A 24,691-nucleotide genomic window follows, 5' to 3' on the forward strand; every position below is an offset into this window, starting at 1 on the left:
ACCTGACTTTCCCACCCTTGCATCTAAAGAAGCCGAATTATCGCGGGGCTTGGCAAAAAACCTGGCACCCACGGTCCCCCGATTATATAACCAGGACTCTAAACATTCGAGCAGAAGCTTTCCCTTGTCAGGAAAATACAAAACTCCAAACAAGCGGGGTCGGTTTTTTCGTCCCTCCCAGTCTCGTTTCCAACGGCCGCCAAATTACCAAGCCACTTCAAACAGTGGCAAGGTCTGACAGCAGACCCATATATTCTAGAGATTGTTACCGGTTTAAAGATTCCTTTTCGTTGCGTTCCTGTTCAAAAGACTGCACAAATAACTCAGATTCGCTCAGAGTCAGTAACATTTATAGACAAAGAAGTGTCCGACCTCTTGATCAAGGGGGCAATTTGCAAAGTTCCCTTTACCAAGGATGCGTATTACAGTCGCATGTTTCTAGTTCCCAAAAAAGACGGCGGTATGAGACCAGTCATAGATCTGAGCTCACTAAACCAGTACATAGATGCTCATCATTTTCAGATGGAGCATCTCTCCTCGATAAAAACACTTCTACAACAGGGTTATCATATGACAAAACTAGATCTAAAGGATGCTTACCTTTCAATCGCTATTCACCCACAATCTCAAAAATACCTTCGGTTCTGTTGGAAAAACAAAACCTATCAATTCAAAGCTCTCCCTTTCGGTCTCAATATAGCTCCAATGATCTTCACTCGAGCGGTTAATGAAACCGGTTGCGAGTTATTTAGGAAACGAGGCGTTCTGCTAATAGTTTACCTCGACGATATGTTGATCATAGGGGCAACACCGGAGGAGACAAGCCGATTCACGGTGATGGCAGTACAGTTATTGGAGTCCCTAGGATTTATAGTCAATCAGGAGAAATCCATCCTGTCTCCGACTCAGGTAATCCAATTTCTGGGGTTCATTATCAACTCGAACGTAATGATCATCTCCTTACCTCAGCAAAAGATAAACAAAATTCGAGAGCTGTGTCAACAATTGCTGAAAACAGGGAAACATACATTAAGGAGCATAGCTCAACTGTTGGGTGTGCTAGAATCTTACTGCCCAGCAATTTGGAAAGCTCCCCTTCATTTCCGTTTCCTTCAACCTCTACTTATCCGCAACCTTCACAGCTCAAACCACAATTACGAAGTGAAAGTTTGTCTTCCAGACAAACAGAGAGCGGAAGTCCAGTGGTGGCTTCGAAATATTACGACTATCAATAGCAGCCCAATTATAATACCACCCCCGGATGTAACAATATTTTCCAATGCCTCGAAACTGGGGTGGGGAGCAGTCAGCAGCACCAATCACACCAACGGGAAATGGTCAGCCACAGAGAAGTTGTTACACATCAATATACTCGAGCTGAAAGCTACTTTTCTCGGCTTGAAAGCCCTCTTGAAGAACAATTGGGCAAGGACTGTGTCACTGAACATGGACAATTCCACGGCCGTTGCCTATATAAACCACAAGGGCGGCACGTACCCACTCGTTACAGTTACTAGAGCTGACATTACAACTTTGGGATTGGTGCAATCAGAGAGACCTTTTTGTCATAGCTCATCACCTTCCAGAAAAGACCAACATTCAAGCAGACCTCGAGTCCAGACAATTTCTGGACAACAGCGACTGGATGGTCGATCCAAAAATCTTGAGACCATTCCTGAAAGACTGTCGAACGGACCTCTTTGCCTCTCGACTCACACGACAACTGAAAAATTACATCAGTTGGAGACCGGACCCAGAAGCCCAACATTGGGATGCCTTCACGGTCAACTGGAAAGGACTTGCGGGATATGCCTTCCCACCGTTCAACTTAATCCCTATGGTGCTCAAAAAAGTTATGTCGGACCAAACAGAGATCATCTTAATCGCGCCGATTTGGCAAGCCCAGCCTTGTTGGCCCTTACTAATCAGCCTTCTCGTCGAACAACCGACTCTTCTACCAAACAACAAACATCTCCTGATAGACCCATCGAACCTTTCTTCGATTCATCCAATGTATCCACGTCTACATCTGGGCGTATTTCACATCTCAAACGACGATACCAAGCAAAAGGCCTTCCTGAACACGTTAGCCGACTACTCATTTCAGCAACTCGTAGTTCCACACGCAAAACCTACGAATCTAGTTGGCAGCGTTGGAGCCGCTGGTGTTCTACGAGGAAAATTAATCCAGTTTCAGCGACCTTGAACAACATTCTTACCTTTTTGGCTGATTCATTTAATTCAGGTTTAGAGTATCGAACTATGAATGTCCTCAGATCAACTTTGTCATCAACCCATCCCCGAATCGACAGTTATCTTATTGGGCAACATCCATATGTTATAAATCTGATGAGAGGTGTCTTAAACAATCGTCCTCCAAAGCCTAGATATACCCACACATGGGATGTTCATTCAGTAACAGCGTACTTTAAGCAAATGGGAGAAAACACCACACTCAAATTAAAACAGCTCTCTTTGAAGCTGGCAACCCTCTTCACCTTAACTTGCCAAAAAAGAGTCTCGTCTCTCTCTAATTTTGACCTCAATCACTACAAACTTTCTCCAGAGGGTCTAACGTTTACATTATTTACCACAAAGACAACTCGACCGGATGAAACCGTTACGCCATTTTATACTTGTTTTCCGGATGACAGTAGGTTATGTCCAGTGGCATGTTTTAATCATTACATTTCAACGACAGCTGAATTTAGAGAAACTTCAAAAGAACAACCCAATAAGCTGTTTCTTTCATTTATTAAACCTCATAAACCAGTTAGTTCAGCAACACTGGCTTGCTGGATTCGTTCAATGCTAGGTCCGGCTGGTATAGACACAAAAATTTTTAAAGCACATTCAGTCAGGGGAGCAGCAACTTCGGCAGCTGTCAATGGATCTGTTCCCTTAGACGAGATACTGAAGATGGCTGACTGGAATAAAGAGTCCACGTTTCGTCAGTTCTATTACAGACCTATAGCATCGACATCAAACTTTGGTCGTGTTGTGTTAAATTAATCATATTATAGTCTTTGGACTGATAATTTTCTACAGAGAGTAATAAAACAAGTTTAAATACGAATTACTGTTGTAGTGTTGAACTCTACCACTTGTATTCTCATATATTTCGACCGGAGTTCCCGAAATATAATTCGAATTATACAAGGGCTGCTCCAGCCTGCAAGTATAATTTCGGTTATATGAGGGAACGAAGGGAGAAATATATGAGCCCTCCCTTAATCCCTCCCATTGTTCATGCAGGGTTAAATAAGCCACAGCAGGATCATGGGACAGGTCAGTTCAGGGGGGGTAATACCAAATATTTTTCAGGGTTAAAAAAGTGATGTGAAGCACAGATTGGTATGCCATACCGCTTGTATTCTCATATATTTCTCCCTTCGTTCCCTCATATAACCGAAATTATACTTGCAGGCTGGAACAGCCCTTGTATAATTCGAATTTTGTTTCTACTTTACTATGTATGTCGTCAGCCGGAAATAATTAACCATGCATTTCCCAATCGAGCAGGGTACTGAGTCTAGTAGCGAACCGCAAAGCATTTATGGACTGTATAAATATTCGTATTACACTTAAACTTAAACTGTGCATCGAGAGACAAATGATTTCAGACCTATATTTCCTGTCTCTCCAAACAGTCCATAGATGTTTTGCGGTTCGTTACTAGACCCAGTACCATGCTCGATTTGAAATGGCTAATATAAATACGTAAATATCGATCACATGATTGCACTGCAAACGTTAATTTTATGGGAAATCGTTGGAAATCTGTCTTGAAAGTTTCTTAAATGTCATATTAATTAGGCGAAAAATACTGATATTAATAAAGAAACAAAATAAGCCTTGTTTAGTGGTCGTTTGTGCGCAAGCCGTTTTTTATTTGACGTGACGGCCGTTTTTTATTTTACCCGCAAAGCAGGGCCGTAGCTAGATCGCTTGATTGGGGGGGTGTATATTCATATATTCATGTTTGCATACCGTAGGAACAATAGCATACAAAAGAAATCATTCGGGCATAAGACGAATATATGAATATGCACCCCCCCAATTAAGCTTCTAGCTACGACCCTGCGCAAAAGTAAAAAGTGACTATATACTAACCATTTCCAATGTATGCGGACCGTATGGATTGACCGCGATAACTTTAATAAGTTCCGGACAATCCAAAGTTTTCAATTTTTCGACCAGTTTTATAGCTTTGAATGGTATGTATTCTAGCACACAGATTTCTTTGTGTTCATTACCCTGCATGAAATGGAATGAAAAGTAGAGCAACAATAATATAGCTGCATTTCCTAAATTCCCCATGGTAGATTCATTTATCAAATGTGTAAATTAATTTTTTTTGCAACAATCCTAGATGATGCTATGCCTATATACCCTCATTTCATTGACTTTGTTATTAAAAAACATGTATATATATATATATATATATATATATATATTCATATTATATATTATATATATAAATATTATAATATATATATATATACATATATATATATTATATATATATATATATATATATATATAAAAATATATATATATATATATTTATATATATATATATATATATATACCTAGGAAATATGTCTGTGACTTAGTTTTCGACTACATTGTTTACGCGCGCGGTCAGCTTTATACTGACTGTACTATATATTGATAAGGTTGGCGACTTAATTTCGAAGAAAACAACTAAACTACTAGCCATTTCTTTTGTCGTAAACGACACTGCAAGTATCGAAGAATCGGCACATTTTTTTACAAATTTGCTAAATTTTTTGTTCTGACCATGCATGCGGGATGCAAATTGCCTGATAGCAGCTTTTGAGTTTTGGTTTGAATCACAAAGGCATTATTTTATTGCCTTTTAAAATTTACGAACTCTACGAAAATTTACGAAAATTTACGAAAGTTTACGAAAATTTACGAAAATTTACGAATATTTACGAATATTTGCGTAAATTTTCGTAAATTTTCGTAAACTTTCGTAAATTTACGAAAATCTACGAAAATTTACGAAAATTTACGAAAATTTAGTAAAGGTATCTTAATATTTACCTCAATTTAACTTTTTCTCGAGTACGAGTCAGTGTAAAGCTGACCGCGCGCGTAAACAATTGTAGTCGAAGACTCAGTCACAGACAGATTTCTGGGCTTCCTATGTACATACCTCCAGTTTCCGTTTCATTGCACACAAAACTGGTCCATAATGAGAAGGATCTGCATTGTTGTATCCATCCTAAAGAAGAGATTTTTATAGATGAAAGTCTGGATCAATGAAAAGGAATTTAACTGGGACATAACGCAGATGCTTATGCATGATGGCATAGATAAATGATGGACAGGTGTCCATCTCAGCATAAAAATGTCCGGCCAAGGCAGCCATCTTGCTTGCAAGTGTTTATTGCGTGATATTGCGTGATATACGTCATGATCTCTGCCGTTTCACTAATGTTTTGGCATTTGCGGAGATGACAATTCATTTAAAAATAAATTTATTATTATTGAAACAGGTAGAGTGGTAAAATCTGCTACCGGGATTCTCCCGCGTTCTTTTAATTTTTTGTACCACGTGATCAATCATTTTTGCAGCGCGTGATGGCTATTTTTCACTGGACGAGTTGGTGAACAACAAACTAATGTTTAATAAGCAAAGTATAATAAGCATGTTTAAAGCATGTATAATAAATTTAAAGGCGAGATTATCGACTCTGTGTTAAAAGCTTGCGGTGACAGTACGAACGGATATTTTCCGGGGAAGCACCAGCGACATTCTTAGTTTTTTATTTGACCGTCATACTTATCATTAGGATGTTTTTCAATATTTCCGCAAAAGCAAGGCAGAAGTGCATTCTTTTGGGTATGGGCAATTTAAGCGATTATGTCCCTCTTTACGGTCACACTTGCTGCAACACGAAAGAGTTCCAGGTAAGGGTTCTTTCCGCTGTATATAATCTGCTAACTCCTGCTAAAGTATTTCAATTTTTGACCCTTGATTGTCTATTTCTCCTTTCTGGTGTGCTATATACGATTCGAGAGGACGGGAAAAAAGAGGACGGAAACTTAACCTATTTTTTGCAGGTTTATCCTTTGTCTCAGTTTGTACACAATTTTGATCATCAACATCGAGATCAACATCATTACATCATTAGCTTTTGTGGCTGTTTTCTGCCCATCTCGAGCAGTTATTTTATGACTTTTTTTCGTAATAGTACACGCATTCGTAATAGTACACGGATTCGTAATAGCCCTAGGTTGTTTTAATTCTAATGTGTTGTCTATTAATATACAAAACTTGATGAAACGTTATCTTCTTCATGATTTGTATTTGCTGCTCGAGTAGCCGTCTTTCGCCTAGTTTTAAGCATTAATTTCCTCTAAACATTACATCAATGTCACCTTTTCCATTGCTTGCACAGAAGCCATGGTAAAAAACCATTTTACTCAATATTTTTGTACAAATGCTCTAAGTTTAGACCATTTCGTTGTAGGAGTTGTCCTTAGAAACGTCGCCATCGCGTCTGTTTCGAAAACAGTGTCTGCCTCGCAAAAAATATTGATCATGCAGGTGTTACAAAAAATTCAGTACAAGAGCGCGGGAGAATCTCGGTAGCACATTTTACCACTCCACTTGTCTCACTAATAATTTATATCAATTAAAAGCCAACAAATTCCTACTAAAACGGCAGAAAGAGTAAAAAATTCACAGGCAGCCCGCAGCCATCAGCCCAGCAAGTGTCATGGCATGTGCATGACGTGTACATTTTGGGAAGATTTGAGGACACAAATTTGAGGACAAAATAATTTCTAGTTACTGTTATTTGCAATCAAAGTTGCGGATATCGTATGTGAGTGCAGATTCTATTTTTTTATCTAATTAACATAAATCGTACCTCAAAAAATTCATTGCAATGGTATTTTTCATTCCAAACGTGTTCTGCAATTGAAAAGTAATTCACGACAGTTGTACAATGGTGAGAGGTGTAAATTCACGTCCGTAAATATATTTGTGTAGCGCCAGTTGTTAAGGTCACAACTAGTCTACTAGATTTGGCATAGTTTCATTTTCTGATATGAATTTATTTAAATGTTGAAGGTTTTTCGGAAGAATGGACCTAACTGGAAATAAACGTTTTTGAATCACCGCTTCGAATAAATGATAACAGCAATGGCTGCATAACCTCAAATGGAAGCAGATAATGTTGGATTCTTCATGGGTATGGGAAGCGAATGAATATAGTTTAGAAACAGAATATATTGAAAAAAATTTAAGAACATATTGAAAAGAAAGAACCGTGAAAGTACCTAAAACATCTAGATGGGCAAAGGGAAAATCGTCATCATCGTCGATCTAACAAAATTAAAGAAAAATTTAGCATTAAATTGGGACACTGGTAAGAAATAATGAAATTGAAATTACTAAGGTGTTTTAAAATTTCCTTTACGTGAATATTAATTAGCCCAATGAAAATCTTTGAACGAAAAGCCAAATTTACTATTGTGTTGAAAAATTAATAAAACCTCTATACCAACCCCTGGGTTGTAATTTTCTGGATTTCGATCTTCTTTCTCGAGGATTATCTCCGGAGGAGCAGAGATCTTTTTGGATGGCTTTGTATTTTCTAGGAATTAAAAGCTATACAAATTAGTAAGTTACGATGAAGGATTTGTATAGGTAATCATGCGTTGTCGATCATAAAATAGACCTTTTCCCTTTTAGCTTTGAAGCGCGCAATGCGTGACGGAAGTTGATTATGAAGGTCAATTTTAGTTGTGATTTCGCCATGCATGTTGAGGAGCGATTTAGTTCAACAAAGGAGCAAAAACAATCAGTAAGGTTTTTAACAAACAAAATCGCTTCTAAGCAGAGCGATATTGCAACTCAAAGTTACTTGATAATCAACTACCGTCACGCATTGCGCGCTTGAAAGCTAATAAGGGAAAGGTCTATTCAGGATTTATATTGCGAGTGATGTTTGAAAATTTTGCCCTGGCGACTCGTCCAATTTCAGGACATAATGTATCGAACAATGTACCAGCAGCATGATTATTTGTTTATTTTTTGTCTGATAAAATCGAATTTGTAGCGCCTTATCTAAACTCGCAAAATATTACCGCCCACCATATTTTCCGGGAAAAGGGCCTGCGGAGGAGGTAGGGGCTTTATCGCATTAATTATAACAACATAATTAATTGTACTGCAGTACAATAAATAATCGTAATAGAACAATTAGCAGTGCAAAATCATAGACTGTTTATACAGTCAAGCGGGAGATTGATTTGCTAACCACGAGTATGATTTTGCATTAAATGCACGACTTAACTCTTTTAATACTTATCAATTATATATCTTCTGTAATCAAAAAAGGACAAAAATACAATTTAATTTCAATAAATTTTGCCACAACATTACCAAAAATTACTGGCAAAATGGCTGTCGCTGTTGCATTAATTTGCATTCCTTCCCACCAACTTTTAAGGCCGGTTTACACTAGCAAAGTTTGTGTGCCCAAAGTCTGTGTTCAAAATCTTCGTTCGAAGAACTTCAAAGTGACCGACGTCTTCGAAAGATGTTTGCATTTTGCAATTATTGATTACAGAAGATGTATAATAAATCAATAATGAAATATATGTTTTTCCTTTCGACCAATTAGCAGCCCGTAATTTTATCGTGCAAATAATGAACATTTTATCAAGCATAAACTATTTATGAAAATATATACCGAGGGGAGTTGAATTATAATTAAACGTCGAGAGATCGTTCAACTAAGCAGACTAGCTACGTACTTATTTGACTGCGAAGGAGTCCTTCAAGTTCTTCTGGCGAGGCTCTAGATGAATAATTATCTTGAAGACATTTTTCTATTATGATTGAGCGGTATATGGCTTTGGGAATACAAGGTTCTCGTCCTAATTTTCCTCCGCGTATTACCTGTAAAATTCAACATCAATGAGATTAAAAATGTGACCAATTATAAATAACATTTTCTTTTCGTATGAAACATAATTTCTTTTCGTATGAAACATAAGGTATAAAAAGTATGGAGTATGTTTGTCAAGGAAAGCTTTACACTTACAAAAATTCTTGCTTCGAGCGAAGTGAACGGTTTTCTTTTGAAATCCTCGTGTTCTGAACATGACCCGTGGTGGTTGTAAGGAACGCAACCCAAGGTCAGCAATTCATAAAGAAAGACACCAAAACTCCACGACACAGTCTTCCGATTAAGAGATTCAAATCGAAGTGCTTGCGGATCCATCCATTTAAAATGTCGTTTTTCGACGGCCTTCTTCACTCCAGATTCCTTTATCTGTTCCCATGTTCGACTGAACTGAAACCCTGTTAACTTTGCAATATTTCTTTCATGGAGAAGAACATTTCCCGCCTGCACTGCCAGATGAAGAATGCCCATCCGTTCTAAATATTTTAACGCATCTGCAATGTTCACAGCAATCCACAACAGCTCCGTCAACGTAGGCCCAAGTGCATCGGATCGGCGATTCCTTAGGTAGTTCAGCAGATTTCCAATTGAGACAGGCTCTAACAGCACACACTTGACACGCTCGTCAAAATCAATAAGCCGTATGATGTTTGGATGTTGCAACTCGATTAAATTTTTGCATTCGTATTCACAATAACTTGGTCGTGAGCCAAGACGCTTGTTAAGAAGTTCGGCCCGCGTTTCCCTGTAGCACTTTACAATTACCTCGAAGCCGTTGGCATACGCGGAAAAAATCCATGAGTGTTTCCCGCCGTGAAGTCTCCTCTCGATTGCACTAAGTGCCAAATCCTTGCAAAATTCAAGTCTCTCTTTACACATCTCTTCCGTATCTGTAACTAATTCTTTGAAAACTCCTTCTAATAAGAAGCTCCGAGTGTTCATATCTTGACTGAAAACTAGAACTCGTGCGCGTTGTTGAAATATGCCCATACAATCGTTAAGTTTCTTTTTTTGCAGAACAGAATATAAATTGCATAGACCATTGATTGCTTTTTTACGTGCAGGATCTGTCCAAAGAAAGCCAATAAAAACTTAATATACAAACTATATCACACTGAGATACATAAAAAAATGGTATATCACATTGGGTGATTGAAAGATCAAATTCGTTTTCAGTCGTTTTGCTGGGGTTACATGCGAAGATGAAGAAACTCAGTTTTTGTTCGTATGAAACGGTCAATAAAACACAATTTGTAGCGCTACACCGCATATAAATAATGACTGCATTCCGTAAGTCAGAAGTGAATTGCATCCGAACTTTATGTCATAACAAAAACAATTTGTATGCAGAATATATGTGACAAAATTGGTTGATTTTTACACCATTGCTAAGTTGTTTTTTTTTCAAATGACACCCATGAATGTACGCGTCATTCCGCTGGAAAATGAACGAATATTGCATGGTTTGGCAAAAAAGTCCAAAAAAGTCACATCTTTCCGCAGATGGGAATTGGACCGTTCTACGGAATTGAGCGCTCTCTAGTATTTCGTAAACCATACTACATTTATCCAAAACACTAATGACCTTGAATGTAAGAGATCGATTTTCAGTATAATTATTATGTATATGCGAACGTAGCTACATTTCTAACATAGGCCTATCGAATGTCCAAGTGCCACACAACTCATCTCTTTAACATGTTTCCTTCCCCAACAGTAAAAAATTAATATACATTTGACCACCAACCTTGAGATTCTCCTGTAATTTGAACTAGACTCTCAACAACAGTAACAACATATTTCCATAGATGACTCGAACCCATCTGATTTAAAGACGCTGATAACCAATCGATAACTTGCAAGAATGCTGTGAGAAGACCTTCATCGACCTGGCTCAAAACCTTAAAACACAACAAAAACGGAAATAAATTATCTGCCATACGTATATAAGTTTGAAAATAGTACTACAGTGATGGAAATGAAATTCGATCACCAAAGTTGTCAGTATTGAATGCTATTCCACTGCATTTATAATTAAGACTTTAAAACTGATATGATATACATATAGATACAATATCCCGGCCTTTCAAACAAGGAAGGGTGTATGACATTAGTGCATTGGGAGTTTTTCGCTACACTAATGACTAATAATTCCTGGAAACTACAATAGTAATTGACCTAACGTTACCTGCATTTTAAGTGAAGATATCAACAGATAATGTTGCATCCAACATTTGCTTCCCAGATATTTATTTAGATTACTAGCCACCGATTGTTTTTGCGGATCTTTATTGATTTTTGCAAGTAGCTTGGCTACATTTATTATCTTCTTGTCTTTAAGCTTCTTAATGAATGCGGGAAGCAAACTGATTACGGTTTCCATATCTCGACGAACACGAGACATGCGCGAAAAGTTAGAAGGTTGCACGACCCTTTCTAAATTTGTCAGAAGACTCTTTAACGTTTTCTCGTCATCGAGTTGAAATGAATTTTGCGCCATAAGAGTCAGTAATGATGCATAGAGGCTAATTCCATTTACGAGTGTGTCGTTATTTTGAAGCAAGAATGCTCGTAGCTTCGACTCTGCCTGATATATATTACAGTCATCATTGTAGTTTACGCTGAGTGAGTTCAATTTAGTGTGAATTATCTCCTTCATTTTTTTCTTTTCTAATCCACGTTTTGCGTTGCAATATTCATCTATCATTAGATCAAGCCTCTCCGTTTTTTCGAAACTCGCGATTTCTTTTTTTCGATATGATATAGAAAAACGAAAACGATCATTCTCTTCAGCAGTTTCAGTTTCGTTGATTTCAGCACCTGCGAAAACATAGTACAAACCATCAGCACCTAAATTTGCATATTCCAAAATAAAATGATCCGACAAAATAAATTATCGAAGTTATTGAGAAATATCGAGGGGGAAAATTTATTATAGAACATTCATTATGGAAACCCAAAAAAAGAATAGTGAATAATGCTGTCAAACACTCCTGGGTCAGTACGGATAGGGGGGGGGGTCGTTATTGTGGCTGATACGAGAAATACATTAATGCATTAATCTTCTGGCCACGTCTAAGCAAGTAATATCCTTAGCGTGATTGACAAACGTTTGTCCTATAACAGAAACGATTTCGATTGATTTTTAAACTAAACGTTTTAAAATTTAAATTACTGTTAAATACAACCTTAGATGCTTCAGAATGACGTGGAAACAATGCTGTTTTCAAAATCTCACGCAGGGGCTTTGCCATGTAGGGCGCTGACTTTGGCGGGCGAGCGCAGGGCGACATTGCTATCGGTAAAGTTAGCAATGAAACAGAAACAGGGTTTCCCCTATACGTTGGAGGTTTGGCCAAAATTGGAGGTGTATTTCTCTTTCAAACTGGTATTTTTTTTACCATGATATAACCCTTGGTCAATGGCACTAAACGCTTTCATGTCATTCTTTATAAAAGCAACAATGTGTAATTTTGGCTGTCTCGCATGTGTTATCATAATTAGCATAACTTGACTATAATTTACTTTTGGCATACGTATGGCATAAGCGCGTTTAACACAAAGGGATCGAGTACTATAGAAGTATAAAGCGCTCAAAACTTGATTGTTTGGGTTAAATATCTAACCTAATGTGCACTACTATTATAAATTATAATACTAAATTTACATGATACATCACGGACATTACGTCAAATCGGGATATCGTCAATAACAAAATGTATGAATTGCGAAGTTTTTCAAAATATCCTAAAATTTGGATATATTCAAAACCCGCAATACCCCACACTCAAAACTGTATACCCCACACTCACACTCGAGATGTAAAATGCAAAAACGTAATAAAAAAGTATAAATACCTTTATCTGTGTGGCTATCATTTTACTTACCTTTCTTTTTTACTTCTACATTGTCAACAAGATCAAAATTTTCTATTGAAATGCAAAATGTGATATAATGTATAGAGTATAACCACCTAGCTTCTTAGTGGTTATGCATGTACAGGGGTGGATCCAGCACTAGTGCACTAAATTGCATGACACAAGAAAACTGCTCAAAATAGCCATTTTGTTTTGTAATGCAAATTAGTGCACTAGTGCTGGGTCCACCCCTGTGCATGTAAGACTTTCTAGCTCTATTTCACTCCCTTTTGTCTTCTTCTACTTCGTGATCAAAATTAAATAAATTGTTTCTATATAATACATCACATAGAGTGTATTTGTCGCTATAATTTAAGATACCTTTCTTTGCTTCTTCTTTATGAAACACATCAAGAGTTTCTATTTAAATTCAAAATATATATATTATATATATGATTGTTTCCTGTCCCTCAAACTGTCAAACAGTCCATAGATTTTTTGCGGTTGGCGACTAGACCCAGTACCCAGTTCGACTGGGAAATGGCTAATATGGAATTTATTTTTGTTTTATATTATTTTCATTTATTCTTTAGAAATGTATTGTTTTCACAGTCAGTGAACACCAAAATATTAGCATAGCGGGACAAATCGACAGGCTGGCTACTCTGCTGTGTATTATATACACCACTTGTCAAAGCACAGTTAATAGAATATAAATGGTTTGGAGATCACGTAAAACAACAATACAACTCATTCATACAACTCAACTATGTTGAGGTAGATTTACGCAAAAAATTGTACCTTTCTCATCACATGTCTATTGTATTTTGCAGAGATAAACCAATAGCAATCAAGGCAAGGTTGAGGAGCTTAGCAAGACAAATGCCATTGGTAAGTTTGGCAATAGACACGTGACAAGAAAGAAATCATTTTCTGCCTAAACCTAGACAATAACATAGTTAATGAGTTGTATTGTACTTTTATTTTGTCGCTAAAGCATGCATATTTTATTAACTGTGGTCAAAGGAAACCAAACAACAAGATAAACAGCGATATATTCATTCATAGAAAACAATTTCGAATAGAGAAATAGTGTAAAGGTCGTATGTCCAGTTGCGCTGCATTTGATTAAATTTGTTATTCCCCGGGTCGTGCGGGCGACATCAAATTTCGTCACTGTTTCGTGATTCGCTCTCGACCAATAAAACGCTATACGAACACCATACTTTGACAAATAGTATATAATAATCACCCTTATTTCTGTGGGTAATACTTTGTAACTATAATTCAACCTACCTTCCTTCTTAACTTTTGCTTCGTGACCAAGAACAGAAGTTGCTAGTAAAAATGCGAACATGTGATATAATGAAAGAATAAACGACCAATTTTATTTTTGTGGCTAGAATTTAATTATATATAACTATAATTTAATTCACCTCTGTGTTCTTCTTCTTCCCCGTGACTATGATGGATGGTTTCTATTAAAATGAGAAAATGTGAAATGCAATAAAACGAATAACCATAGCTTTATCGCCAGGGCTAGCTATATAAGTAATGCTTTGTAGCTACAATTGTACTCACCTTTCTTTTTAACTTTTGCTTTGTGGCCAAAATTACGAGTTTCTATTAAAATGCGAGAATGTGACTTAGGAAAAAGCATAACCAATTTTCTCTCTGCAGCTAAGTAATGCCTTAATGTGGTTAGAATTTATTTACCTTTCTTTTTTACGTCTTCTACATGATCAAGATCACGGTTTTCTATCAAAATGTGAAAATTTGATATAAGAAAAAGTATACCCACCTTTATCACCGTAGCTGAGTAATGTTTTGACTTACCTTTCATTTTTACGTCCTCTTCGGGACCAAGATCAAGAGTTGCTGATAAAAAATGCGAAAATGTGACAATAAAAATTGTGTAACTACATTTATCTCTGTGGCAAGCGTTTTGCAAGCGCACCAACCATTTAGAAGCGGGGAGGAGGGGCACTAATAAAATAGGGCACTTTCTCATAATAATAATCACATGTACCAAAATTAACCAAAAACTTCCATACACATATGAATTAAGACAGTTATAACGAAGTAGTTTCATTTAGCTACTTTTATTTTGCTACTTAAAAATCTCTGTTGAGATCATGTTCTCCTGTACTCCGTATTTTATTTTGCTTCATTATAATTTATTTACCTTTCGTTTTTACTTCTGTTCCGTGACGAAGATTAAGGGTTTCTATTAAAATGTCACATAAAAAATGATGACTGCACCTTTTTCGCTTTAGCTAAGTAATGCTCAGTAGCCAAAACGTTTCTCTACCTTTCCATTCAGCTTCTGCTTCGCGATCAATATCCAGATTTTCTATTAAAATGCGAAGATGTGAAGTAATAAAAATTACAATTACAATGCTTGGTATGGCTTTGCATAACATCACAAAAGTAAAGGAAAACCACCTTTATCTCTGAAGTTAATGCTTTTGTTGTAGCTATAATTTTATCTACCTTTCTCTTTGACTTCTGCTGTGTAACCAAGATCGACAGTTCCTATTATAAAATAGGATAATGTTATATAATAGAAAGTGTACCCATGCACCTTTATATCTTTGGCTAGGTAACGCTGTGTAGCTATTATTTCATCTACCTTTCTTTCTTACTTCTGCTTCTGCTTTGTGACCAAGACTATTAATGGTTTCTATGAAAAGGCGGAAATATTATATAAGAAAAAGTGTAACCACAATATTTCTGTGGCTAAAAATTGCACTCGCTTGTTACTATTATTATAAAACTACTATTATATGTGGCTATCAAATTTAATATACCTATTTTTCTTTGTACGCTCTCCCCCGTTGGTTGTTGGCGTAGCCAGCCTTACGATTTTGTACCACTATATGTAAATTTCGAGTTATTATAACTATTTATTCTTTAGAAATGTATTGTTTTCACAGTCAGTGAACACCAAATATTAGCATAGCGGGACAAATCGACAGGCTGGCTACGCTGCTGTGTATTATATATACCACTTGTCAAAGCACAGTTAAATGGTTTGGAGATCACGTAAAACTACAATACAACTCATTCATACAACTCAACTATGTTGAGGTAGATTTATGCAAAAAATTGTACCTTTCTCATCACATGTCTATTGTATTATGCACAGATAAATCAATAGCAATCAAGCCAAGGTTGAGGAGCTTAGCAAGACAAATGCCATTAGTAAGTTTGGCTTACATACAATAGACACGTGACAAGAAAGAAACCATTTTTTGCCTAAACCTAGACAATAACATAGTTAATGAGTTGTATTGTACTTTTATTTTGTCGCTAAAGCATGTGTATTCTATTGACTGTGGTCAAAGAAATCCAAACAACAAGAGAAACAGCGAAATATTCATTCATAAAAGACAATTTCGAATAGAGAAATAGTGTAAAGGTCGTATGTCCAGTTGCGCTGCATTTGATTAAATATGTTATTCCCCTGGGAAATAATGCGTTATCTCCCTCTCCAGGGGTCGAGCGAGCGACATTTAAATTTGTCACCCTTGCGTGATTCGCTCTCGACCAATAAAACGCTACGAGCACCATACTTTGACAAGTAGTATATAATAATCACCCTTGTTTTTACCTACCTTCCTTCTTAACTTCTGCTTTGTGAGCAAGAACAGGTGTTGCTAGTAAAAATGCGAACATGTGATATGATGAAAGAATAAACGACCAATTTTATTGTTGTGGCTAAAATTTAATTATATATATAACTATAATTTAATTCACCTCTGTGTTCTTCTTCTTCCCCGTGACTAAGATGGATGGTTTCTATTAAAATGAGAAAATGTGAAATGCAATAAAACGAATAACCATAGCTTTATCGCCTAGACTATATACGTATAATGCTTTGTAGCTACAATTGTACTCACCTTTCTTTTTAACTTCTGCTTTGTGGCCAAAATTACGAGTTTCTATTAAAATGCGAGAATGTGACTTAGGAAAAAGCATAACCAATTTTCTCTCTGCAGCTAAGTAATGCCTTAATGTGGTTAAAATTTATTTACCTTTCTTTTTTACGTCTTCTACGTGACCAAGATCACGGTTTTCTATCAAAATGTGAAAATTTAATATAAGAAAAAGTATACCCACCTTTATCACCGTAGCTGAGTAATGTTTTGACTTACCTTTCTTTTTTACGTCCTCTTCGGGACCAAGATCAAGAGTTGCTGATAAAAAATGCGAAAATGTGACAATAAAAATTGTGTAACTACATTTATCTCTGTGGCAAGCGTTTTGCAAGCGCACCAACCATTTCGAAGCGGGGAGGAGGGGCACTAATAAAATAGGGCACTTTCTCATAATAGTAATCACATGTACCAAAATTAACCAAATACTTCCATACACATATGAAGACAGTGACAGCGAAGTAGTTTCATTTAGCTACTTTTATTTTGCTACTTACAATCTCTCTTGAGATCATGTACTACTGTACTTCGTATTTTATTTTGCTTAATTATAATTTATTTACCTTTCGTTTTTACTTCTGTTTCGTGACGAAGATTAAGGGTTTCTATTATAAAATGTCACATAAAAAATTATGACCACCTTTTTCGCTTTAGCTAAGTAATGTTCTGTAGCCAAAACGTTTCTCTACCTTTCCATTCAGCTTCTGTATCGTGATCAATATCCAGATTTTCTATTAAAATGCGAAGATGTGAAGTAATAAAAATAACAATTACAATGCTTGGTATGGCTTTGCATAACATCACCAAAAGTAATAAGAAAACCACCTTATAATTTTATCTACCTTTCTCTTTGACTTCTGCTGTGTAACCAAGATCGACAGTTCCTATTATTAAATAGTAAAAAGTGTACAGTGTAGCCATATCTAGGTATTATCTAGGTAATGCTGTGTAGCTATTACTTCATCTATACCTTTCTTTTTTACTTCTGCTTCTGCTTCGTGACCAAGATCATTAATGGCTTCTATGAAAATGCGGAAACATTATATAAGAAAAAGTATAACCGCAATATTTCTGTAGCTAATAATTGCACTCGCTTGTTACTATTATTAAAACTACTATTATATATGGCTATCAAATTTTATATACCTATTTTTCTTCGTACGCTTTCCCCAATTGGTTGCAAATATCCATCGTTTTCATCCACTGGAAAAAAAGCTGGAAACTATTAGTTTTCGTTTTTTTTGCTTTTAGAAATTTGCTATTCAAATCAGTGTGCACTCTCACATTGTAAAGACTATACAATGCATCATATAGTATTATATTGTATTGCGTTGTTACAGTATTGTATTGTTTGGCATAGTATGGGATGGTATCGTTCAGTATTGTATTGTATTGTGTTGTATATATGTGTTGCTGTAAATAATGCATGTTTCCTTTTGAAATCATGTAACATATAGATGCAGGACCCCACTGAAAAACACTTCGGTGACGTGGGTATCCTGGTTAAAGATGAAGTTAATAATAATAATAATAATAATACAAAGACTTTGTGATTTGTGGTCTTTACTTGCATCAGATATTTTCAAAACCCATCAAAAACTGATATTTCTAATCCTGTAGAATTTGAGTCATTTTTTCATAAGCAAAATTTCAATATAACTAAAATCTCAATACGTCGCTTGTTGACCTAATTTTCATGTACTGTAGTCTATACATACGCTATTCAAAGTGCCTAATTTCAAGCTGCATCGAAATAAGCTCAGGAAAAACACAATAATAATTTTCAAGATGTATACCCATTTCCAACACATCGTCATAGTCTTCAAAATCACACGCATCACTGCTCGATGTGGCTAAAAAAAAGGAGCCAACCAACATGTAAACCAAAAACACTATAATATATTCCATCACAATTATTGCTATTGTTATAATGTAATGAAACAAGTTATTCCTACATTTGCATGATTTCTCCTAAATTAGTATGCAAGAAACATGAATTAGAAAAATACAGATTACAGTCTAAAAAAGATGTTACGTTCGCCGGTGATGACGAACAAAAACTGAGAACAGTGTTGAGCATTTTTAAACTTTTAGTGAACTACAGGAATTTAAACTTAACGAAGCAGATTAACATTATCATATTTCTTAATACATAACTTATCTGGTAAGAGTAACATAGTTCGATAGCTTGACTGATAACTTAAACAGCCAATAGCTCTCTAGTTGGAAATCCATGTAGATGTGTGTTGACATTAATCAGCTTAAATTAGCATCGTCAGGTGTATGGCTATTCAATTTAGCCTTCTTGTCTCTCTTCAGTATTTGCGTGCCCCTCGGTATTTCTTTTCATTGTGATGTTATTCAGGCTAATGCCTTATGAATAATGCATGCCTTAAAGGTTTGTGCTCTGGCTTTATATGCTTGCTAGGAGAAGAAGCTATAAAACTACAAGTCATTTCCCCTCAGTATACGCAATACAGTGCGTTGTAGCACATGCTATCGTGGTTTGTGGTCGACACCTTAATTGTTACATGTTTGTAGGATAATGTGTGGGTAGCTATTTGCTTTCTCATGCATGTAAGTTTAAGTTTACTAAGCTCATCGAATGTATCATATATATAGTTATAATATAAGTATGATATAACGAGCAATTTGATTTGCTACCGCGCGTGCATTGTGAGGCCATAATGCACGCTTCTGGCTTTTGAAGTTTTTGTTGCTAAGCAACATCTTAAATAACATGTAAGGAGAATTTCATTTTTGATCAAATAAATAAATTTTGTTGTTGCCCTATAATTTCTTCTTATATCATAAAAGAATTAAAAAAGCTCGTCGCGTGCCTTTATGGTGCAATAATGCACTCGGGGAAATGTTGGAAAAATACTCGAGAAGCTTGTAAAACACTCGGCTACGCCTCGTGTTTTACAAGCTTCTCTCGTATTCTCCCAACATTCCCCCATCGTGCATTATTACACCATAAAGGCACGCGACTCGTTTTTTAATTCTTAATTATAGTAAGTATATAACGCTATTATAATTATAATTACATGATATTACGGTATCAGGTAACAAAGAAAAGTCTATTCCTTTGCCCAGCAATAAACAAAATCTAATATTCAATAATATTGTGCGTTACGGCCATAAAAATTTGAAATATTCATTTTAACGAACAGAAAATCATTAATATTTGAATTAAATTTAAATCAGATGAATATCAGTATCAGCGGCAATGACATGTCAGCTTTTTCAGTATCGTTATGTACACGTCCTGAAAGTTCTATACGTCATTGTACTATCGTAAGAGTTTTCAATATATCTTTCTTGCTGAGTGTTTTAACGCGTAAAAAACTATTGAAATTCACTTTAATTATTCAATAATTAATAGATTAATCTAATTGAAATTAAATTCAAATATTAATGATTTTCTGTTCGTTAAAATGAATATTTCAAATTTTTATTGGCATATCGCACAATGTTATTTAATATTAGCTTTTGTTTAATGCCGGGCAAAGGAATAAACTTTGAATGAGTTCTCCAAGTGACAAAAGAATGAGTTCTACGAGTGTTTTAGTTGTATATATACATATTTTACTTAGAGCTAAAACACTCGTAGAACTCATTCTTTTGTCACATATTTACATCTGATTGATAGATGACGTCATTTTGAGAGTATATTATAAGGAACTGAGTTTCAACATCAGATCACCCCTGATAAAGACACTAAACCGGAGTGTCGAAACGTTGGGTCGTGAAAGTTAATCTTTGTGTGGTGATTACTTTCATTTATTAAAACCACAGTAGCGATAATTACGTTTTTATATCTTATATACATTATAATCCTCGCAGGAAGCTAAGACAGTGAACAATTAAGGACATGTAGGGAAACGGTTAGTAATTCGCACATACTTTAAAAGTATTAAACGTTTAAATTAACCTGCTCTTGGGCTTTGCTTCTATAGACTGTTCCGTTATGCTTATGGAACTTCTCTTAAAAGCTATTGAAATTTACCTTATTCTTAAATAATGATCAGTAATTGTTAATCTAATTGAAATTTAATAAATGTTAACGATTCGTTTCAAAAAATATTCTAAATAAACATTATTTACATAAAAAAGTTTTATGAGTGCATTGAAAAAAGTCTATGTACCCTCATTCAGCTGGTTTTCTTCCAAAACTCTAACCAACTTTTGAACGGTACCATCTGGAGGCAATCCTATACAAAGAAGAAATGAAACTCTATTTATGCATTCTCTCTAACAGAACTTCAGTTCAATTTTAAATTGACCTGATGAGTGTGGCAAGCACCGCTTGTTATACAAATCAAATTTGTAGTGAATAAAGTCATATGAAGTACCAAGACGATATAAAATACAATAAACTTAGAGTCTAGATACATATTCTATAGTATACTTATAAGTGTACTGCACCCCTTATTCTATGGAGCGAAACATTAATATCCCTTACCCCTTATTCTGTGGAGAGAAACATAGAATATTGATGCCCTGTTATATTAAACTTTATGATTTTGATAACTTGTAGGGTGGTCATAACATGTAATCCGTCTTTAGAAAGTAAATAAGGGCTGATATATTATACTCAAAATATTAATGTTTGTCTAACAAAGTAAGAATGTGCTAGCATATCAACCCAAAAGCAGTCTTTCGATTCTTTGGAGAGGGGTTCTATTAGCATATCCTTAGTTCACTTCAAATTTTAGCATTATCTCTGAGTGGTCTTAGACTAGGTTAGGAATGAATTCAGTCTATTTTACTTTTGCCTTTTAGGAAATTTTGACTCGTTATACTTTATATTCATAGCAACTTAGTTTTAATTTTTCTAAAGCACCCTTGCCCCCTACCTGGGAGTACTTGTTACAGGGTACTTGTTCTACATAACTCATTTGCAACAAACCAACTTTGGTGTTGGTAGTATTTAAGAAAATTTTGTGTCCTTTATAGGGCTTAATGTTTGACCTGAATATTGTGTAGCAAAATTCTGCTGTAAAAGTTTTTTTTTCTTTCAGCTACCTGCTTGTTTACTGGTCTTCACTCTATATATGGTCGGGTATTATTATTTTGTTTTATATTTATGTTTTTAATATAATCCTATGTCCCTGTGTAAGTAATATACTCATGTATAGGATTGAGGTTTTAGATACTTTGTACGCTACGCTGGGTTAAATTCGGGAAGCGGAAATCATATAACATATAATTTCAGTATGCATAATGTGGACCTTAGTAAGTGATAACAACGTATTATATGGAACACAATTTGAATATTGGGACCAAACCAATAGCGTTAGAATATAGAAAACACCTAAGTGCTGTACGATGCGTGCATGTTCAAATTTCAAGGAAACATGCATGCTTGCTATTTTGCCAGTTAGCTAAAAAGCTCCGATCAAATGCGTGACTTTATTATCTTAGATACACACAAATATGTTTTAGTAGGGCATATTAAGTCTATGATGTGTGAGTCAGATAGTCTAAAACTATATATGGTAATACAACCAAATGTTAACAATGGTGTGTTAAAACTTTTTTGGGAATTAGTAATAAGAACATCTGTTTCTTTGCATGCAATATCTAGGTTAGTTCCAATATAACTAGCGGCGTGCGCTCAAAACACGTAGCGTCTCAAAATCCAAATGTGGTATAACAATAGACAAAACAATTCTCTTTTGTCTATTTTATGCAGTTGTTATACCACATTTGATGCTAATATATCTAGGTTAGTTATACTTGACCAAAAGGAAGCTCTAAAGGGATGAACAAATACTTTTGTGCCCGGGATACTTTTCTAAAATTTAAAGATCAATGCAGTATGATAGACTCAATTGAGTATGATACCTAGTGTGATACTTTTGCAATTCCTAGTATACTTTAAAAAAGTTCCCATCTGATTGCTCTTACGTAAAACAGGTCTTACAGATTCAGCTTCACAAGACAATGATATTAGCAAAGAAAGTGGTATGTACACTGACTGTGAAAAGTAGGATTATTATAAAAGTTTAAAAGTACGAGGTATAAAATTTGAAATTAAGGTAACTTCTATCTTACATATCTTGCATTCGCGATTTTGATTTAAGATGGGCAGAAAGTAGGATTATGCCAATTTTTTATATTTTTGTCTTACCTGTACCCCAATAATGTGATTTCAGCAACGCTATATATACAGTACTTGCAATATAATTGTTATATAGCAAGTAGCTATAACGCCTTGCTGGAATGACACGGGGAAGCTGTTAAAGTTGAGACAAAAATATGAAAAACAGTAATGAGTTTCTGCCTGTCTTAAATTCAACTCAGCAACTGCAATATGTAAGATAGAAGTTGTTTGAATTTAAAATTTTGTCTCGTGCCTTATGTAATTCGGAGAGTTGCGACTTGGGAGGGTTACGACTTCGGAAAGTTATGTTTGGAACACCCCCAAATCACACCCACTTCCCTTAACGATCACGCTTATTTCTCAACTCTCCAGATATTTCTTCAACTAACATGGGAGAGTCATGTTTGACGTAACTCTCTCTATCGGTAGCATTATGAAGATGTTGAAGAGTCAAGAGTCAACAATTATCTTTTAACTCTCCGTGTTCACAATTCTAATTATGACGGGAGTTATTTCAATTTTGGGAAAAACCTCTAAATCCTAATATATTTGAAACTTGAGCACTTCACGCCAGTGGGAATTTTAATACTAACATAGTGAAACAAGTCAATGAATTGTGACACGACCGATTTAATCAAAACGTTTATGAAATTCCTATCCCGGCACCGTATAAAATCCATACTCTTCAAAAATTGCATTGTATCGGAGTTTTATCAAGCCTATTTGGAATTATCTACCTGTTAAAGTCAAACGTGAAATATCAAACGGTCTTTAATTAGATGCCGTTCAACCCAATTTCCAGAGGATATTATAATATAAGTGTGATATATAACGAGCTGTTCTTCTTGCTAAGCAACATCAAAAAAGACTTAGGTTAGATCTTTATATTAGTACGCAAGTGAGAGTACGCATTCTCATTCTGAAAATAATTTCTGGTAATGCACGCGCGTTTGTTAGATATTGCTTTTTTGTATTGTTATAGATTTAGTTAAAGATTTGGAGTTTCTTTCCCAAAACTGACATAACTCTCTTTGACATATTCAGAATCGGGAACACTAAGAGGTAAAAAACAGGTTAACTTCCTAACATCTTCATAGAGTTAAGGAGAGAGTGTTACGTGAAACACAACTCTCTCATCTTAGTTCAACTCAACATCTATAGAGAGCTAAGAAATTGGGCATGGTCGTTCTGGAAAATGGGCGTGGTTTAGGCGTGATCCCAATATAACTCTACGAAATCATACCTTGGTACTCTCTGAGAGCTCTCTGAGATAACTCTCCAGTTGATGACTCTCTCTTTAGTCACACCCGCATGTACCTTTTTTATCAACAGCTTTCGACTGCGGATCGATATTAATTTGATAGAAAGATACTTTTACAAAGTTTGTGGTTGCCCTCTCATCTTTATTAACGTTCACCGTCGTACCATCCCCTATGTAGGTGGGTCCTGGTCCATGTGATTCAACCCTATATTGTGTCTGGTGGCTACAGCTCGCATTCTCCCCCCTAATAACCTCATCCTCTTGGTCATCCATAAAGCTGTGTGATATACAATGCGCCACGAATTGAAAACTGAAACTTTTCAGCGGATTTAGGAACCTTAGACTACAACTCGGATGCTCGTCAACAAAAGCATGTTCGTGCTGCACAGCCTTAAAACCACCTGCAATATATAAAGGCGTTATATAAGCAGAGAGAGCACTCGATAGAGTGCTTTCAAAACAAATTTGTAGTTTTTTATGTGTAAATAGCCTTCTTAAACGGTGTATATAGCTCCTTTTGTTGAGCATTTTTTTAAAAAGAAACCACTTACCATATATATACCATATATATA

At 35.6% G+C, this 24,691-nt stretch overlaps 1 protein-coding gene across 1 annotated transcript in view; it reads right to left on the minus strand.

Moving 5' to 3' along the window:
• Positions 1-24,392, minus strand: part of LOC114521308 — a 39,429-nt gene extending 15,037 nt beyond the window's left edge. Inside the window, exons 1-24 of the mRNA XM_028541702.1 lie at positions 24,176-24,392; positions 20,898-20,963; positions 18,546-18,602; positions 17,896-17,952; positions 17,720-17,770; positions 17,592-17,633; positions 17,439-17,480; positions 17,313-17,354; positions 16,969-17,010; positions 16,849-16,890; positions 16,714-16,755; positions 16,571-16,612; positions 14,108-14,149; positions 13,193-13,231; positions 12,842-12,883; positions 11,143-11,774; positions 10,702-10,855; positions 9,093-10,021; positions 8,803-8,947; positions 7,549-7,637; positions 7,321-7,366; positions 6,909-6,952; positions 5,186-5,254; positions 4,114-4,257 (exon numbers count right to left, since the gene is read on the minus strand). Coding sequence (XP_028397503.1) covers positions 4,114-4,257; positions 5,186-5,254; positions 6,909-6,952; positions 7,321-7,366; positions 7,549-7,637; positions 8,803-8,947; positions 9,093-10,021; positions 10,702-10,855; positions 11,143-11,774; positions 12,842-12,883; positions 13,193-13,231; positions 14,108-14,149; positions 16,571-16,612; positions 16,714-16,755; positions 16,849-16,890; positions 16,969-17,010; positions 17,313-17,354; positions 17,439-17,480; positions 17,592-17,633; positions 17,720-17,770; positions 17,896-17,952; positions 18,546-18,602; positions 20,898-20,963; positions 24,176-24,392 — 3,117 coding nt within the window. The remainder of the gene's footprint in view (positions 1-4,113; positions 4,258-5,185; positions 5,255-6,908; positions 6,953-7,320; positions 7,367-7,548; positions 7,638-8,802; positions 8,948-9,092; positions 10,022-10,701; positions 10,856-11,142; positions 11,775-12,841; positions 12,884-13,192; positions 13,232-14,107; positions 14,150-16,570; positions 16,613-16,713; positions 16,756-16,848; positions 16,891-16,968; positions 17,011-17,312; positions 17,355-17,438; positions 17,481-17,591; positions 17,634-17,719; positions 17,771-17,895; positions 17,953-18,545; positions 18,603-20,897; positions 20,964-24,175) is intronic.
• Positions 24,393-24,691: the final 299 nt, after the last annotated feature.

The sequence above is a fragment of the Dendronephthya gigantea genome, unplaced genomic scaffold (assembly GCF_004324835.1).
Source record: "Dendronephthya gigantea isolate DGI-Jeju-01 unplaced genomic scaffold, DenGig_1.0 000000F, whole genome shotgun sequence".
Taxonomy (NCBI): Eukaryota; Metazoa; Cnidaria; class Anthozoa; order Malacalcyonacea; family Nephtheidae; genus Dendronephthya; species Dendronephthya gigantea.